The sequence below is a fragment of the Podarcis filfolensis genome, assembly GCF_964270895.1.
Source record: "Podarcis filfolensis genome assembly, chromosome: 5".
In the NCBI taxonomy this organism is placed as follows: Eukaryota; Metazoa; Chordata; class Lepidosauria; order Squamata; family Lacertidae; genus Podarcis; species Podarcis filfolensis.
The window spans coordinates 98900624-98919667 of record NC_139608.1 but is presented as its reverse complement, the minus strand read 5'-3'; the positions used below and the strand labels follow the sequence as shown (position 1 = coordinate 98919667).

Sequence of the window (19044 nt, the reverse complement as noted above, 5' to 3'; positions counted from 1 at the left end):
TTTATGCTACACAGGGAGGTGGAAAGTTGTTATTATTAAATTTGTATTCTGCCCTTCATCCATAGGTCTTGGGGCAGTTCACAGTTTGTAGTCACACAGACTTGGGATATGAGAGATATTGAGATATTGCTGTGAGATACGGTAGAATATAACATAATCCAGCCATGTTTTGTCCCCTTTTTGTGTTCAGTTTTCATTTCTGTCACTGGGAACTGAAAACGTGGATAATTTATACTTTTTAATGTGATGTATGTAAAATAATTGGGACGTGGGTGGCGCTGTGGTCTAAACCACTGAGCCTTGGGGTTGCCGGTCGGAAGGTCGCGGTTCGAATCCTCGCAACAGGGTGAGCTCCCGTTGCTCGGTCCCTGCTCCTGCCAACCTAGCAGTTTGAAAGCACGTCAAAGTGCAAGTAGATAAAAAGGTACTGCTCCGGTGGGAAGGTAAATGGCGTTTCCGTGCGCTGCTCTGGTTCGCCAGAAGCAGCTTAGTCATGCTGGCCACATGACCCGGAAAAACTGTGGACAAACGTCGGCTCTCTCAGCCAGTAAAGTGAGATGAGTGCCGCAACCCCAGAGTCATTCGCAACTGGACTTAACTGTCAGGGGTCCTTTTCCCTTTTATGTAAAATAATAGAATCGTAGGGATCCTGAGGGTCATCTAGTCCAACTCCCTGCAATGCAGTAATCTCAGCTAAAGCAACCTTGACAGATGGCCATTTAACATCTGCTTCTAAACCTCCAAGGAAGGAGAGTCTGCCTCTGCCACCTTCTGAGGGAGTCTGTTCCATGGTCAAACAACTCTTAATGATCTTTAGTCAGAATCTCCTTTCTTGTAATTTAAATCCATTGCTTCAGGTCTTACCCTCTAGAGCAGGAGAAAACAAGCTTGTTCCATTTCCCATGTGACAGCCCTTAAGATATTTGAAAATGGCTATCATATCTCCTCTCAGTCTCCTCTTTCCCAGGCTAAACAAACCCAGCTCCCTCAACCCTTCGAGCGCTCTTGTTATTAGCAGTGCTTTCTAAGGCCCATTTGACTTCACTCTCCAGGATGTCTGGCTCAAGGTCAGCAACCCCACTACCTGGGGTGTACGAGGCATCCATTTCTTTCTGGTATAATTCCTCTGTGTATTCTTGCCACCTCTTCTTGATGTCTTCTGCTTCTGTTAGGTCCTTACCACTTTTGTCCTTTATTATGGTAATCTTTGTACGAAGTGTTCCTTTCATATCTCCAATTTTCTTGAACAGATCTCTGGTTTCCCCCATTCTATTGTTTTCCTCTATTTCTTTGCATTGCTCGTTTAAGAAGGCCTTCTTGTCTCTCCTTGCTATTCTTTGGAAATCTGCATTCAATTTCCTCTATCTTTCACTATCTCCCTCACATTTTGCTTGCCTTCTCTCCCCCGCTATTTGTAAGGCCTCGTTGGACAGCCACTTTGCTTTCTTGCATTTCCTTTTCATTGGGATGGTTTTCATTGCTGCCTCCTGTATAGTGTCACGAGCCTCCATCCATAGTTCTTCAGGCACTCTGTCCACCAAATCTAAATCCTTAAACCTGTTCCTCACTTCCACTGTGTATTCATAAGGGATTTGATTTAGATTGTATCTTACCGGCCCAGTGGTTTTTCCTACCTCAGTTTAAGCTTGAATTTTGCTATAAGAAGCTGATGATCTGAGCCACAGTCAGCTCCAGGTCTTGTTTTTGCTGACTATATAGAGCTGCTCCAACTTTGGCTGCAGAGAATATAATCAATCTGATTTCGATGCTGCCCATCTGGTGATGTCCATGTGTAGAGTCGTCTCTTGTGTTGTTGGGAAAGAGTGTGATGACTAGCTTGTTCTCTTGGCAGAACTCTATTAGCCTTTGCCCTGCTTCGTTTTGAACTCCAAGGCCAAACTTGCCAGTTGTTCCTTTTATCTCTTGACTCCCTACTGTAGCATTCCAATCCCCTATAATGAGAAGAACATCCTTCTTTGGTGTCATTTCTAGAAGGTGTTGTAAGTCTTCATAGAATTGGTCAATTTCAGTTTCTTCAGCACCAGTAGTTGGTGCATAAACTTGGATTACTGTGATGTTAAAAGGTCTGCCTTGGATTCGTATCGAGATCATTCTATCATTTTTGAGATTGCATCCCAGTACAGCTTTCACCACTCTTTCGTTGACTATGAGGGCCACTCCATTTCTTTTACAGGATTCTTGCCCACAGTAGTAGATGTGATGGTCATCCAAACTGAATTCGCCCATTCCCGTCCATTTTAGTTCACTGATGCCCAGGATGTCAATATTTATTCTTGCCATCTCATTTTTGACCACATCCAGCTTACCAAGGTTCATGGTTTTTGCATTCCAGGTTCCTATGCAATATTTTTCTTTACAGAATTGGACTTTCCTTTCGCTTCCAGGCATATCCGCAACTGAGCGTCCTTTCGGCTTTGGCCCAGCCGCTTCATCAGCTCTGAATCTACTTGTACTTGTCCTCCGCTTTTCCTCAGTAGCATGTTGGACGCCTTCCGACCTAAGGGGCTCATCTTCCGGCATCATAACTTTTCTATGCCTGTTGTCTTTGTCCATGGAGTTTTCTTGGCAGGGATACTGGAGTGGCTTGCCGGTTCCTGCTCCAGGTGGATCACGTTTGGTCAAAACTCTCCACTATGACCTGTCCATCTTGGGTGGCCCTGCACGGCATAGCTCATAGCTTCTCTGAGTTATTCAAGCCCCTTCGCCACGGCAAGGCAGTGATCCATGAAGGGGAACCAAAATCCTAGCATTTATTAATTTCTAGGTTTATCCTGTCTATAACAGTACTTAATAATTTCAAAAGCTATTGTCTAAAGTCATGGTTCCTTGTGCAATTTTCCTCAGCTTAAAGGTATTATTTATAAGAGACTTTAAAAACAATTTATTCAAATGTTGATTAATTGAGTTTATTTAAATGCCACTTTTCCACAATGAGCTGTGCCTGAAGAAGTTTACAGAAAACATTCAAAACACCGAAATACAGAGCATTAGAAATACAGATATACAAAATGCAAACAGGTCAGTAAACTAAAAAATGACCAAAAAAAATGATTTTGTAAAGACAGAATAAATTACAAAAACCCCACATTCTAGTCCCACACACTCCTCCTTCAGAAAAGAGATCCAAATGTTTGTGATTATCCAATGTATCTTGGGTTTGAACTAGTCTTTTTAATATGAAGCATAAAATGAATATTCAAACAAATATTCCTTGGGGGGTCACGAGGGGGCGGCGAGCGGGGGCAAGAGAAGGAGCGGGGGAGCAGCGGGGCTGGCAAAGCGGTGGCCGTGGGCCGAGCCTCCCGCGCCCCCGGGCGGCCAGAGATGCCGCGTCTCCTGCGCCCCAAGGAGCGCCGCCAGGTTCCCGGAGCCGCGCCTGGTCCCCGCCAGGAGGAGGGCGGGGGTCGGGGTCGCGATGCCCAGAGCGCAGCCCCTGGGGGAGGGGAGGGGGCACCCTCCCTGGCCAGGGCTTCCCCCCTCGCCATCAAACTCTCTGCTTAAAATGGAACACTTGGGTCGGGGGGGGGGGGAGCTGGACTGCGCGGAAGGAGCTCCCCGGCCGGGGCGAGGCAGGCTCAGGCCAGCGGCGCCAGCCCAGAGCCAAGGCGGCCTCGGAGCGAGAGCGCCTTGAAACTTGCCCCTCGAGGGGCGGGCAGGCACGACCCGCAGCTCCCCTGCTGAGCCAGGCTCTGCCAGACCCCCCCCCCCCGGCCAAGACTCCCCGCCCTCCTTTTTGGTCTTGAAGATCTGGCAACTCTTATCATATGGAAAATCCAGTGGAGAAAAATTGCTTTCCTCCTGGAAGAACCAGAAACGCATTCCAACTCTACACTTCTATGATTATATAAATGGAACATCTGCCCAGTTGTGGGGCAAGGCAGCACTGTGTGGTTTGGGCAGCGAGTCTCATACTTTTCTCCTGCGAAACTGGAGTTCTTCATGCAGGCCTCCTACCTGCAGCACTGTGGGAGTTTGCGCAAGGAGTAGCACTGATCCTTTCCTGGCTGCCTGGTTATATGCCATGTGAGAACTGGGTTAGGTAAAGTCCTGGGTCCATTAGGCCACCATAGTATATGGATGGGTGTTTTCTGCACATGGCTACTATGATGCACCCGTAAACAACATTATATTAGTGGGTGGTGTTGGGAGTTTCCAGAAATGTGGTGGCGCGGTCTGCTGGTACTGCAATGGTGGCCTTTGTTCTGCAGTGAATGTTTTCCTTACTACTAAGAGGGCACTGGGAATCAGGGTTGGTGTGACTCTTGGCACAGCAGCAGACTACTCATAGCAGGATCTGAGGAGCATCCTGTCAATCAGTGTTCTTGGAAAAATCTTTTGGCCTGGCAAACTGCTCGAGGCAGACCTCACTAAGAGTCTCTGTATTTGTGGAAAGTTCAAAAGTAATTTGATTATGAAACATGGACTTGAAACAAGTGAAAATGGTTTGCTTGACATGCACACTCTTAAATCTGAGCAGTGTGTCACAGCATGCGTGTGGTACTTCTAGTCACCAGACCACAGGAACATGCAACTTCCAAATGTCCAAATGAGAGAGGGGAAGAATTCAGCAATGAAAATGCAGGATATGTTACAAGAAGTTCAAAGAGACCAAAGCTTCGTAGCATAAAAGGCATGTGCCAGAGCTAGCTGGAGGGAGTCGCTGTTTCCAGTGGCTTATAATATGCTAATGCTAGAAGCCTCTAAGCCAGAGATGAAGAACCTGTGGCAACACACATGTTCACTGACCTAAGCTCTGTCAAGGCAAGGCAACAACAAAAAATGTTTAAGGTTTTATTGAATTCTGGAACTGAAGGGGCCAAGCAAACATTAACTGGAAGAGTTAAGACCCTGTCCCATATGCTCACCAGCATAACCAATACCACCTAAGAATCAGATCTTTTTCAAAACAAATATGTCTTTATTTATAAAATCATGATTTACCCAGAAATAATAATTTACACGAATACATCTGATATTACTAAAATCAGCATCACAATATATAAAAATGCCCAAATTATGTTTTGTAAATTTGAATTATAGAACATATCATTCCTCTTATAAATCAAATAGGTCAATTTGTCCATTTCTGCTCATGCAGGACACTTCCTTAGCCATTCCCATATGGCTGGAGAATCTTTCCACTGCTGCAGTCAAGAAAATCTTTACTGATTCTGCAGATACCTTCTCATTGATCCAATTAAATAAAATCAACATAGGATAGTCTCACATTATGCGATGCAAGACTCATCTCCAAAATCCAGAGGTACACTGGCAACCACACCACATATGTGTTAGATGCATGTTTACTGCAAAACATGTCTCACATTCGAACCTAGAATCTTTATACATTCCATTCAGCCTGATGGGACTTAAAATACCAACAGCAAAAGTTAAAATTGAGCTTAACCTATTGATCAACTTGGTGATATCTCACAAAACACTACATCCAGGGTTGTCTTGAGCCTTAGATGGTGAAATCCAGTTGTCGCTCCCCACCTTAACCTGGCTACTGACTCCACCAACAGCCCACAGGGGGGTTGGGGTTCTTTTGCTAGCAGACCCTTCAACTTATTATTTTTATTAGCACTTCCCATGCTGTCATCTTCATTATCATCCATGTAGGACTTGTAGCTGCCAAAAGCAATACTCCTTTGCTGGAAATATTGAAGCCATGGTGGTAACCATCCTTCCACAATTTGAGCTATCTCATTCCGGTTACCATTCTTTTGCTATCTTTTAAATCCTTAAATTTATGCTCCCACTTTTCTTGAATTAGCAAATCTGATGGTTAATTTCCTATTAGAAATCTATTATTTAAATAATAATTTATTTAAATTTCCTCTTGGAAATTTGTGTGTCTTAGAATATATTCTAATAGCAATACATCCGGGCTTATGGTAACACTGATTTGTATTCTATGTTTTCATTATTTGGAATGGTATTAAATTTTGTTTTAGCTAGTCTGTTTCAATTTATATACCCCACAGATGTTTCTAGTGCTTTGATGTTAAACTGTTGTAGCTGGTACAAAGTCTCATACACTCTTCTGTGTTATCCAGAGAGTTATCCAAGCAGAACTTAGATTATGGGCAGAGTCAGACATGTGCAGGCTGTCCTTTAGGTAACCTGGTCCCAAACCATTTAAGGTCTTAAATATTAATAGATGCCAATGCAATTGACCCAAAATTGGTGTCACATATCCAGTCCAATCTGCAACCTGCTGCAACAGCTGAAGGAAGCAGCCCCAGTAGAAGCAGCCCCCGTTAGTTCAAATTGCAATAATCCAGTTGAAAATAACAGAGCAGAGGTGATCAAGGTCAGGTTATGCCACCCAAGTTAGGGCAGCAGCTGGTGGCCACAGGGGATGTACAAGCCTGAGATGACAGAATGCGGTCCGAGCCACTGCTACAAGCAACAAGCTCAAGAGCACTTCAAGCTGCAGACATGGTCTTCAAGGGGAATTGCAGCTCCATCTATAAGATCAAAATAATGCCATAGTTCTTAACGTTGTGATGAAAAATCAAAATCCCACAACTGTTACAAAGTGCTGATTGTATATTTTCCTGTATTCCCACAAGTGTGATAGACCACAAGTGCCTACAAATCAGTGGGTGAGGGGATTGTTTTGAAGCTTTATGCTGAAAAGAAGAAAAACTGAATGTAAACTTAATTGTTCACAGGCAAAATCTCTTAATGTGCTGTGATTAAATAGAGATTTTGTTCTGTGTAAGCTACTTTGAGATCATCTTAAAGGTATTATGTTTTTCGTAAACACTAAAATGAGAAAAATGAGCAAAAGTTGCTAGAAAACATAATCGAAACTATTATAAGAATGGAATTCTAAGGTTTAGTCCAGCCTCTCAACCTTGGGTCCCCAGATGTTGTTGGTCTTCAACTCGCAGCATCCCAACTAGCAGGACCAGTGTTCAGGGATGATGGAAGTTGTAGTCCAGCATCTGGAGACACCTCCCCCCCCCAAGGTTGAGAAAGCTGGTCTAATCATTCATTTTCTCATAAATTATAATGTGCCTATGTTTTAATTTGATATTGTGATGCATTCCCTGGTAATGACAAGATTTGATTATTGTAATGTGCTCAACATGGGATTTCCTTTGGAAAATGCAACAGGTTCAGAATTCAGTACCCTGAATTTTATGGTACAGAATATAGGGGTCACAGAGGGGTTGCTTTCCCAGGCCCAACTGAAATAGATGGTTTTGATTGTATAAAAAGTTTAGGCCTGTCGACACATGCCTCAGGGTCATGTGAGGCTGTATTTCAGGTGTCTCGTATCTAGGCTGCTTCTGCTGCCGTCCCCCATAAGTGGAAGCCAATGAAACTGATCCGCCACAGTGAATTTCACAGCACCATGGTGCCATGTCATGTGTTGTTTATTCATGACATTATTAACAGAATGCGTAGGAAGCCAGAAGGCATGTCCAAAGCCTTTGGCTGCTGCTTTGCTGTTTTGTTTCAAAAAATAAATGATCACATGCATATGTACATAATATATCTGATGCCCCCTCCAATTAATAAACACCTTAAAAATAATTTCAAAACAGCTTGGAGAGTTGATGTTGAAGAAGAGGTAGGTAGTGTCATGGCACTTGAAAAGATGAGTTCAATACCACCACCACCAGTGTATAGATCTTGATCTTGAGCAGAAAAATGTATGTGTGTTCCAGGAGTGTGAAGGTGAAGGTACTTAAGTGTGAAGGACACTTAAAAGTATCATGTCTGTCTTCACATTTAAACAGTGGGTTTTACTCCTGTAAGGTTAAAAGATAAAGGTAAACGTAAAGGACCTCTGGATGCCTAAGTCCAGTCAAAGGCGACTATGGGGTGCGGCACTCATCTCACTTTCAGATTGAGGGAGCCAGCGTTTGTCCACAGACAGCTTTCCGGTTCATGTGGCCAGCATGACTAAACCACTTCTGCCGCAACGGAACACCATGACGAGTGCAAGAGCGCACAGAAATGCAGTTTACCTTCCCACCGCAGCGGTACCTATTTATCTACTAGCACTGGTATGCTTTTGAACTGCTAGGTTGGCAGAAGCTGGGACAGAGCAACTGGAGCTCACTCCATTGCACGGATTCAAACCACCGACCTTCCAAACAGCAAGCTCAAGAGGCTCAGTGGTTTAGACCACAGCACCAACATGCTTAATAGGATTGATCTGCAAAGCTGAGAGGCATGGACTTCCGCCATTGTTCCGATCTAAGTATACTACAATACTAGAAATAAATTACAATACATATATAATTATTTCATTTTAAAGGTGCAGTCTACAGTCTCCTGAAATGTGCAGGGCAGAATGTTGAATTCCTCTATAGAGTTCTAAGAAGAAAGCTGTTTGCAGTTGCTGTTGTTTAAAAGGGACTCGCATGATAGTTAATGCAACCCATGTGCTGAATGTTCTTGAATGTTCTGTAAGCTCAAACAAATAATGTTTCAGGGCTTGGTGGTTAAAACACGATCTCATTAACAAACAAAAAAGTATGTTTTGCCAATGAAGCCTAAAGTAATTCCAGTACAATAATAAGAAATTTCTTCAGATGTTTTAATAATTCTGCTGAATAATTTAGCAATTGAAAAGCAGTTGCCTGCCCTACGTACAACTTTCTAGCCAGGACTTTCCTTTTTCAAGCCTATTTCTTATAACCTTTTCTAGCTCTTGGGATGCCCTCCAGCCCTGTGATGTTATAATATAGCTGCAGGAGTGGCTTATGCAGAAAAGGAGGATGGCTAAAATGGGCAATCCAGTTCTTTTGTGAAGTAAACAGCCCTTGCCAAATCTGTTAAGCAACCCCTTCTGAAATGCAAGCTAGTGGCTGTAGCCACTGAAACTAAATAGATGGAGGCATTTTAGGAAGCTGACAGCCAGTATGGCAAAAGAAGCAAGGACTTCCTTCCCACCTCCCCCTGACTGTTTATGTGCAAGAGAGGAAAATAGATTGGTAGTTTTAGGAGACCCAGAGTCAAAAGGAGAGAGCAGACACAAAAGCTGAACCATCTTGAACAGTGCTGGAAACTCCCTAGAAAACTAATGGGTGAACAGGCTCTTTGGGGCTGCTAGTACTATGATTTCACCTACATGAAAGAAATGCCATAAACCTTGTGACCTCACTCAAAGGAAACAGCAGGGGTATAGACTGGAACCCCTGAATCTTCTCACTGTTCTGAGATTGGGCCATATATAGCACTGGTGTTAGAAACGGAAATCTGACTTACTTTGGCAGTACAGACCTGCCTGCATCTCTCATATTGGGTAGAAGAGTCAATGGGGATAAGAAGAGAGCCTCACCCAGGTTGCTGGCTGCTGGTCCTCCAATATGCTAAGGGAAAGCCCGCAAGCAGAACTTGAGTGTAACAGTACTTGCCCCTTTTGCAGTTTCCAGCAACTGGTGTTCAGAAGCACACTTGTCTCCAACAGTGGAGGAAGAACATAGCCGTGTAGGAGCAATCCCATCAGGTGGTGCAGGTAGGACTGCAGCCAATGGCCAAAGTCCATGGCCACATCGCCCCCACCCCACCTGTGGCTGCCCAAAGAGCAGCAGATGAAGCAGACCCAGCATCAGTGCCTGGGCCAGCAGAAGCATCCTGAGGACTTTATTTTTAAGAGCATGTTATAGTTGGAGGGAAACCAGCCTGGCATGTACATGGTAACAGAAGCTCAGTTTATTATTACACATTACATAATAAAAAAGTAAAAAGAAAGTAAAGGACCCCTGGTCCTAGGTCCAGTCAAAGGTGACTATGGGGTTGCGGACGCTCATCGCGCTTCAGGCCAAGGAGCTGGCATTTGTCCACAGACAGCTTTTGGGTCATGTGGCCAGCAGGACTAAGCTGCTTCTGGTGCAACAAGTGCCAACCATGACAAGTGTCAGAGTGCACAGAAAAACCAATTACCTTCCCACCGCACTGGTACCTATTTATCTATAGTGGTACATTGTTTCTCGAACTTAATCTGTTCCGGGAGTCTGTTCGACTTCTGAAACCATTCGAAAACCAAGGCGTGGCTTCTGATTGGCTGCAGGAGCTTCCTGCACTCAAGTGGAAACCGCGTCGGACATTTGGCTTCCAAAAAACGTTCGCAAACTGGAACACTTATTTCCAGGTTTGTGGCATTCGGGAGCTGATTTGTGTGGCAACTAGGCCATTTGAGAACCAAAGTATGACTGTACTTGCACTTGGCATGCTTTCGAACTGCTAGGTTGGCAGAAGCTGGGATAGAGCAATGGGAGCTCACCCCATCAAGGGGATTTGAACCGCCAACCTTCTGATCAGCAAGCGATAACACCATAAATGGTGTTTATGGCTAAGTAAGGCTACAGTCTTAACCCAGTTTACCTGAGTATAAGCTCCAATGAATTTAATGCAGCATCTGTGTAGACATGGTTAGGATTGTACTGTAAATCTGTTTAGCATCAGGGCAGCACAAACAATTTTATTTCTGGTGCTTTAAGTAAGTTAAAAATATAGAGCCTTCCTGAATCATGTCATCAGGAAGCCGCTATATAAATTATGGAAGAAGTATAAAGATTTACCGGAACCAAAAACTCCCTGGTGGCTATAACCCTCTGGAGGCCATTGCAGTGAAAAAAAAAGTATGGAAACAAACTGGGCCACATATTAGAAGATAATCAACTGAAAGTGAAAAAAATCAAAGAAATCAGACATTACCTAAAGGACTGGCTACAATATTATCAATTAAACGAGGCTTTTAAAACAGACAGGGAAAAGGGTTTTGCAACGGAAGAATCAAAAGTAGATAAAGAATTAATACAAAATAAGAAGAGTAATATCCAGAATGTACAGGATTCTTTTAGAATGGGAGGTGAAAAATGAAGAGGTGTAAGAAGTAATGATTAAGTAGGTGAAAGATTTTAGTAAAAATATTCAACTATCAGCATGGGAAAGATTATGGAATAAAGAATGGCCTGTCATACACTAAAGGAAACTTTTTTGAAGATGTCCTATAGGTGGTAAATAAACTCCCAGCAAACTGCCCAAAATGTATAAAATTAGAAATCTAATGCTTGCTGGAGGTGTAAACAGGCAGAAGGGACACTGTTTCATAAGTGGTGCAGCTGCAAAAAAATCAAGAATTTCTGGGATATTATTTATGAGGAATTGAAAAAAATGTTCAAGCAAACCTTTGTAAAGAAACCAGAAGCCTTTCTCTTGGGCATTTTAGATATTCCAAATGAAAAAAGGAGAATATTCTTATATGCTACAACAGCAGCAAGAATATTAATTGCCAGAAAATGGAAAGGAGAATTAGTACCAACAAAAGAGGAATGTCAGGATAAATTATTTGAATATCTCAAATTGGCAAAAATGACAGAGACAATTAGGAGACAGCCAAACCAAAATTTCAGAAAGGAGTGGGAAACTTATAAAGAATATTTTAAAAAACAGTGTCCTCACGTCAAAACCTGGACCATTGTAATGATAACTGTGAGACTGCATATGGACTGCTGATAACATTTAACATTGGATTTATCATCCAGAGTGTAATTTTTTAATGAAATTGTTGGGTTTTATATAATTTTTATATAATATTTTAAATTTATATATTTTTCTTAATTTTTTAAAAAATCTATTATTATTATTTAATCTTAGTCTTCTTTTTATTATTTTAATTCCTTTTCCTTAATTTTTCAAAAATATTTTTAAAAAAATTTTCTTTCCCCTTTCCCTTCCCCAAATTTCTAACCTCCATTTTCCCCTAACTCTTAAGAATCAAAATGGTAGTGCCCAGAAGGGAGCCCTAAACCAACACAGGCCACTTCCTGAGATCGCTGTTCAGCCCTGACTTCCTATTTATTTTTTATTACTCACTTTTTAAAAATTAAATAGGAAAAATAAAGAAAATAGAAATAAAAACCTGATTCCTTTCTTTTTCTATTTTTATTTTTTAAGGGGGGGGAGTCCTCCCTCCCCCTGCCCTCCCATTACTATTGTAAGGGGGGAGTGTGGTTGCTCACAAATATAACAGCCAGGACTCCAGCCTGTCTTTTCAGATTTTATTGAGTGCAAAACTTATGTACAGTGTAGAAGCTTCAAAACCATGTCTGCCTTAATTGCTAGCAGATTCCGGTAGTGCCTTCTTCCTATTTCCCCTCCAGCATGGAAACCTGGGAAAAACCCCTCTCCGCCTCTTTTCCTTACGTGGAAAGCTATGCAACAGAAGCTGCACATTCCCTTCCCTGTGTTTTGGCTCCCCTTTCTCTTGTCTTCCGTGTCTCCTGAAAGCTCCCCCTTCTCAGACTCTGACTGCTCAACACGCCAAGGAGTGTGGTGGAGTCTCCTTCTTTGGAGGTCTTTAAGCAGAGGCTTGACAACCATATGTCAGGAGTGCTCTGATGGTGTTTCCTGCTTGGCAGGGGGTTGGACTCAATGGCCCTTGTGGTCTCTTCCAACTCTATGATTCTATGATTCTATAACAGAGGAGGAGGCTCTCTGTACGTTTCTGTCTCTCCCCCCTCCCCTGCAAGCAGATCCCTGACAACTATCATAATCTTTTCTTAAAAAACAAACAAAAAAGCTTTTTATTCCACATCTTTGTTATTGCTAGTTATTTTCCCTTCCTCTCTCTCTTTTTCCTCCCCACTGTAATTGAAATTTCATTTATTACGGCCATAGGCCCATACAGGTAAAAACAACACATAAATAACAGCTTGTGCCGTAGGGGAAAAAAAGCAATCGCTAAAACACCACTATAACAATAAAATAATAAAATACTATAAACAATAAAATACTATAAAATGGAAAGGCATACTACGCCTTAATTAGCTTGTAGTGCTCCTTGGCGTCGCTTTTGGGAAAGGACAGCAACTAAGAACCTAGCCACCTTCAGGGTCGTGTGGGTATCCTTGTCCTGCAAGATTTGGGCAAGGTGGAATTTTGGTGGGGTACCCTCTAGTTTCTGTATGATTGATCCCAACAAATTTGCCCGTGGCACATTAAACAAGGGGCAAGTGAACATAATGTGCTGGAGCGACTCCAGCGTCACCTTATCACATTCGCACACGGATGTGTGCCCTTTGAGAACCTATGTCTCAGGACATTGGAGGGAAAAACGTTAAACCTCGCTTTGGTGAAGGCCAGTCTATGGGCAACAGTCGAAAGGGAGGAGAGGTATGATGGAACGCAGTAAGTTAAAGTGATACCAATGTTCTGAGGCGAACAAACACCTCCCCCCAGCATATAATTTCGCTTTCCTCCCCACTTATTTTTTCTCTTTAAAGAGAATACACACACACACAAAAATTATATTATGTTTTCCTCTCATAGGGGTTTTTAAATATATTTTTTATTTCTTACTTTTATCATTTGATATAAATATACTTCTTCCAGAAACCACCACCACCACATCTTTAGTTTCTTCCTTTGGGGGGGGGAGTGTTACCTTTTGTTTTTTGGTTCTCTCCCTCTTTCTTCTCTTAAATTACCACCCAGTTTCAAATCTTCCATATCTGGGTAAGGTAATTGAGAGAGCGGTAGCTGAACAACTTGGTAGGTTTCTGGAGGAAACATCGGCTTTAGATCCATTTCAGTCCGGGTTCTGTCCTGGTTTCGGGACCGGCATGGCTCTGGTTGCCCTAACAGATTATCTCCGTAGACAGCTGGATCGAGGCGGGTCAGGACTACTGATCCTTTTAGATTTGTCAGCAGCCTTTGACATGGTCGATCATGATCTTCTGGACCACCGCCTCGCAGACGTGGGGATACAGGGCATAGCCCGTAAATGGCTGTGCTCTTTTATCTCTGGTCGGGGACAGAGGGTGGCACTAGGGAGGGAGATGTTGTCGCACCACACCTTGGTGTGTGGAGTGCCGCAGGGCGCAATCCTCTCCCCGATGCTTTTAAACATCTTTATGTGCCCCCTTGCCCAGATTGTCCGGAGCTTTGGGCTGGGCTGTCACCAATATGCTGATGACACTCAGCTCTATCTGCTGATGGATGGCCACACCGACTCGGCCCCGAACACACTGACCAGATGCTTGGAAGCTGTGGCTGGATGGTTTCGTGGGAGCCGATTGAAACTAAATCCTTTGAAGACAAAGGGCCTATGGCTGGGTCGGGATGGCATGGGGATGAGGGACCAACTCCCTTCTCTTGCGGGGGCCCAATTAGTGCCATTGCCTTCCGTTTAGAGTTTGGGTGTAATCCTTGACGCCTCCCTTTCCATGGAGGCGCAGGTTACAGCAACAGCCAAGGCGACATTTTTCCACCTTCGCCGCATCAAGCAATTGGTCCCTTACCTTTCCCGCCCCGACCTGGCCACAGTGATCCATGCGACGGTCACCTCCAGGCTTGACTACTATAATTCGTTCTACACGGGGCCGCCCTTAAAGCTGTCCCAGAAGCTCCAGCGGGTGCAGAATGCTGCAGCGAGGCTCCTCACGGGGTCTCTGCCATGGGAGCATATTCACCCAGTGCTTTTCCATCTGCACTGGCTCCCAGTGGAGTAGAGGGTCAGATTTAAGGTGCTGCTTTTGACCTTTCAAGCCCTTCACAGCCTAGGACCCTCGTACCTATGGGACCGCCTCTCCCAGTATGCCCCATGGAGAGCCTCAAGGTCCATAAATAGCAACACCCTAGTGGTCCCGGGTCCTAAGGAAGTTAAGATTAGCTTCAACCAGAGCTAGGGCCTTTTCAACTCTGGCTCTGGCCTGGTGGAACGCTCTGCCTCATGAGACCAGGGCTCTGCAGGATCTGACTTCTTTCCGCAGGGCCTGTAAGACAGAGTTGTTCCGCCTGGTCATTGGCTTGGAGCCAATTTGATTCACCCCCCCTTTCTTTTTCCTTTCTCCTCCTGTGATGAGGCTGCATTTAATATTTGTATTTTTTTGTATTTGTTGTATTTTAATCTTGTTTTTAAGTTGTATTCATTCAACTTGTTTTTATTGTTGCTTGTTAGCTGCCCTGAGCCCAGCCTTGGCTGGGGAGGGCGGGATATAAATAAATAAATAAATAAATAAATAATAATAATAATAATAATAATAATAATAATAATTAAATCCCCCCTCCATCCCCCCTCTCCTCTCTTTTCTTTTCTCCCCCAAATAATAATAATAATAATAATAATAATAATAATAATAATAAATCACATACCTACCTACATAAACCTCCCCACCCACTTTCAATAGTAATGCCCCCCGCGGTGGTCCTTTAAAGGTCAAGGTCAAGGACTCCTGACAGTTAAGTCCAGTCACGGATGACTCTGGGATTGCGGCGCTCATCTCGCTTTATTGGCCGAGGGAGCCGACGTTTGTCCACAGGGCAACCCAGACGAGTTGGCAGGGAATCATCCTATAAAGTAGATAAGCAAGATGAAAAAAGCTTAAAAGCAATTACATTAAAGGGGGGGTTGGGAAACCCTATCAAAAGAAATCACATCACCTCATATGTAAACACCATGAAACCACACATTGCTTTCCCACAAGAAGTACACAACCCACAGGAAGCAAACTCCTGAGCGACCCCCGCTTCAGTCAACAGTGGGTTGCACCTGGCTCAGGTAAGGCCCACAGAGTTGCCATAATACTCAAACCAAGACACTATTTCCGGTTTTGTGGAGTTTGTAAACCAAATCATTCTTAAACCAGACCGTTCTTAACCCGAGGTACCACCGTATTCCTCTCCTCTCTTACTTTGACCAGCATTGGATGCAGACATGCCTCTACTTGCTCCAGCTTTAAACACATGCCTGAAGCTGGTTATAGTGTGATATACTGTAAAGTATAAGTATTTTGCCTGCATAGTTTTTACTGCTGCTGCTGTGAACAAATGCACGTTTATAAGCAAGTAAATTATATTTTTTAAAATTTACTTCCCAAGTTGTTGCCTGATTCTTTGTTAAGTGAAGTAAGAAGAGGAGAGCTACCTTATTTCCTAGCTAGACTTGCTCAAAACAAGGTTTTACAGCCCAATTCCTATGCTTTTAATTTTGCTCCCAAGGATGGGATTTTAAAACTGTGTGCAACCCACGCCTTGGAACCTGGAGGGATAAGTTGCAATTAATACGGTATATCTTATCCCATTCCAAAAGAGGACAGCTGTCTAGAACAGGGAAATTCTGTAGATTGCATGTTTACCATTTATATAGCATTTTCAGTACTGTTAAGATTCATATACATAGATGCAGTAATCCTTACATGGATCCTCTTAAAGATAAGCCAATATTATTGCCTTAATGTTTGAAGGAGGGAGGTGCAGCCTTGCTTGAGTTTAGGTAGAGCTAATGCCAAGGCTGGTTCTCCCGTTAGGGTTACCTGCGCAGTACTTCCGAAATGCACGTGAATTTGTAGGTACCTCCTTGAAAGCAACCCTGCGAGGCGAGCGGCAGCTCCAGCCCCTCCACATTTCGAAACGGGGCGCTGCGCCCTCCGAGACTGAGGGGGCCGGGGGGGGCGGCAGGCGCTCGGGCGCCCCTCGCAGGGAGGCCTTGCCCGGCGGGGGGGGCGTGTGTGACGTCATGCACACACGGCAGCCCCCCCCCCAGTGTTGGGCCCCCCCCGTGCACTTATGGAAGCCGCCTGCGTGGCGGGCCAGGTTGGAGCCTCGCCTTCGCTCGCGCGCAGAACGTTCACCGAGGAAAGAAAAGCGCAGCCGAGAGAGAGAGAGAGAGAGAGGGAAGCCGCCGCCTCCTCCTCCTCCTCCGCCGCTCTTTGTGCCGCTCTCGCCGCGCAGCCCGTGTCCCCGAAAGTAGTTCCGACATTCCTCCGGTCCAGAGCGTGAGATTCTGCAGCCCAGGACCCGATTCCCTGATTCGCGGCGAGAGCGAGCGAGGCGGCGAAGGAGTCCCTGAGGAATGCGGCTGCCGCGTCGCCCCCTTTCCCGGGGGAGCTTCGCGGGGCGGCCTTCGGGGCGTCTCTTCCCAGAAAAGGAGGGCAGGAGCGCCGGGCAAGGGGGCTCTGCGCGGGCCCAGATGAGCGGCGCTCCCTAGTTGCCGAAGGTGGAGGAGGAGGAGGAGGGATCTTCTCTGGCTTTGCACCGGGGATCCAGGAGGCGGCGGCCGAGAAGGGGCTGTGCTGCTGCTGCTGCTGCGCCTTTCCTTTCTCTCGGCTTCCCGAGGAGGAGGAGGAGGAGGAGGAAGGAGCGCGGCCTGAGGAGCAGCAGCAGCGGGCATGGGGGACGAGGGCTTCTCCCGCCCGCTCTCGCCCTCCTCGCCGGGGCCGGGAGCCGAGGGCCACGCAGCCCTTTAAGAGAAACAAAGAGACCAGGTTGGGGCGGCGGTTCCTTTTGCGCGGCTCCCTCGCTTCCTGCCGGCCTCCCCCCGCACCCCGAAAGCATGAGAGGGCGGCCGAGGTGCTGCTGCTGCCCCCGCTCGCCGCCGCTGCTCCCGCCGCCGCCTCCCCGCTGCCGCCGCCGCCGCCGCCGCCGGTGAGAGCCCGAGGAGAGAAGATGGGCGCCGTCCTGAGGAGCCTCCTGGTCTGCGGCTTGTGCTCCCTGGCGAGAGGTGAGGCGGAGGCCCGCGCGGGGCCAGAAGGGGCCCAGGAGCTTCGGGGAAAGGAAGGTCCCCGCACGTCCGCGTGTCGCGTGTTTGTGTGTACGGTGCGCATCTCCGGGGGAGGGCAAGGCCTGGCTGGCCTGGAGACGAGGCCCCGGGAAGGGGCGCAGCTCGCTCGCTCCTTCCTTGCCCAAATCCTGCAACATGGAGGAATTTGCAAAGGGGAGAGCTTGCCAGTACACACAAACACACGGAAGACAGTTCTCTTTCCTTCAGTTTCATGGAGGATTGCTTTTAAGTTTTTCTTTTAAAAAAGAACAGCATACCAGCCTTTATTAGATTTTGTGATTTTGGGGGAATTAGAACTTTGGAAAATTGTTTCCATCAATTAATTTCCAAGAAATGTGTGGCCATTGTAAACAAACAGCCCATTCCTATGTCTGTCTGCTGGTGCTATTGATTGATAGTGGTGGGACTTTCTTTACAATGAATCATGTTTAGAATCGCGGACTGGATATTCTTGGTTTGGGAGTGTTGATTTTCCCTTAGCAAGGTCTCCGATCCTAGCTAAATAGTTACTTGGGAGTAAGCCACGTTGAAATGAGTGGAACTTAAGATCAGGCTGGATCTTAATAATGCAATCCTGTACACAATTACCTGAGAGAGGCCTATTGAACTTAATGGAGCTTACTTCTGTGTAGACATGTACTGTATAGGATTGCACCGCTGGCAAATAACACATTTTAGATAGCAACTGTGTGGTCTGATCCACCAAGTTTAATGGAGTTTGCTTCCTTGTAATTGTGTGTGTGATAATATTTAGCCAGCAATCAGTTTGGAAAAGTTGAGTGACTCCTGAGCACACCTGTTTTCGGACATAAGTTCTGATGAATAAAGCAAGTGAAATTTACAGCTTGATCATGACCATGCATACTCAGAAATAATATGCAATTAATATCCCTTTATGCAAAAGGTATGAAATGTTCAGGTCTCCTGCAAAGAACAGTTTTTTTTATTGCATCTGTGAAGTCTGCATATCTTAAAAGTATTTTCAGCCATATGAATTAGTATGAGTTCATTTTGGGCAAAATGAAAAGGCTCCCCATATTTCAGGAAATGTTAATTTCCATTTCAGAGACCAGACTGGAATAGATTTTTATATTTTTGTATCTGAAAATAAAATAAAAATAGGATATTTTGGTCAGTTTATTCAGTATTTTATTTCTTTTTTGTCTCTTCCCTCATCTCCCACTTCCTGTATTGTGGTGAGCAGAAGCTTCAGATACTCTACAGCTGATTTGCTGAAGCTGTTTCACATACTGTTTAGAAGAAATACTTGTTCACAGACATCTCACTATTCTTTTTGCTGCAGTGGAAGTAGAAGAATGCTTCTTGTATTTGTGTGTGAAAAGGAATCCTGCCTCAATTTTTTACAATTCCTCTGCATTTGCTTGCTTTGATGAACATTTTGGGGAGTTGAACTGGATTGGAGGGGAGACCTAGAAAGGCATTTGATAAAAACAACAAAAAACCCATGTGCAAGTATATTCTTGAACTTC

The 19044-nt window shown here is 44.8% G+C and overlaps 1 protein-coding gene and 1 long non-coding RNA gene across 5 annotated transcripts in view; one reads left to right on the top strand and one right to left on the bottom strand.

The window, feature by feature from the left end:
- Nucleotides 1-13323: 13323 nt before the first annotated feature.
- Nucleotides 13324-19044, bottom strand: part of LOC310763623 — a 41978-nt gene continuing 36257 nt past the window's right edge. The window contains exon 2 of the long non-coding RNA XR_014548730.1: nucleotides 13324-14646. This is a non-coding gene — a long non-coding RNA (uncharacterized lncRNA). The remainder of the gene's footprint in view (nucleotides 14647-19044) is intronic.
- The window catches only part of LRP6 (LDL receptor related protein 6), a 100053-nt gene continuing 97765 nt past the window's right edge, over nucleotides 16757-19044 (top strand). For 3 of the 4 annotated variants that reach the window (XM_083615505.1, XM_083615504.1, XM_083615503.1), the window contains exon 1: nucleotides 16808-17494. In XM_083615505.1, coding sequence (XP_083471631.1) covers nucleotides 17440-17494 — 55 coding nt within the window. In that variant the 5' untranslated portion in view covers nucleotides 16808-17439. Of the gene's footprint in view, nucleotides 17495-19044 lie in introns of all 4 variants that reach the window. The other variant, XM_083615502.1, reaches the window with a different exon arrangement.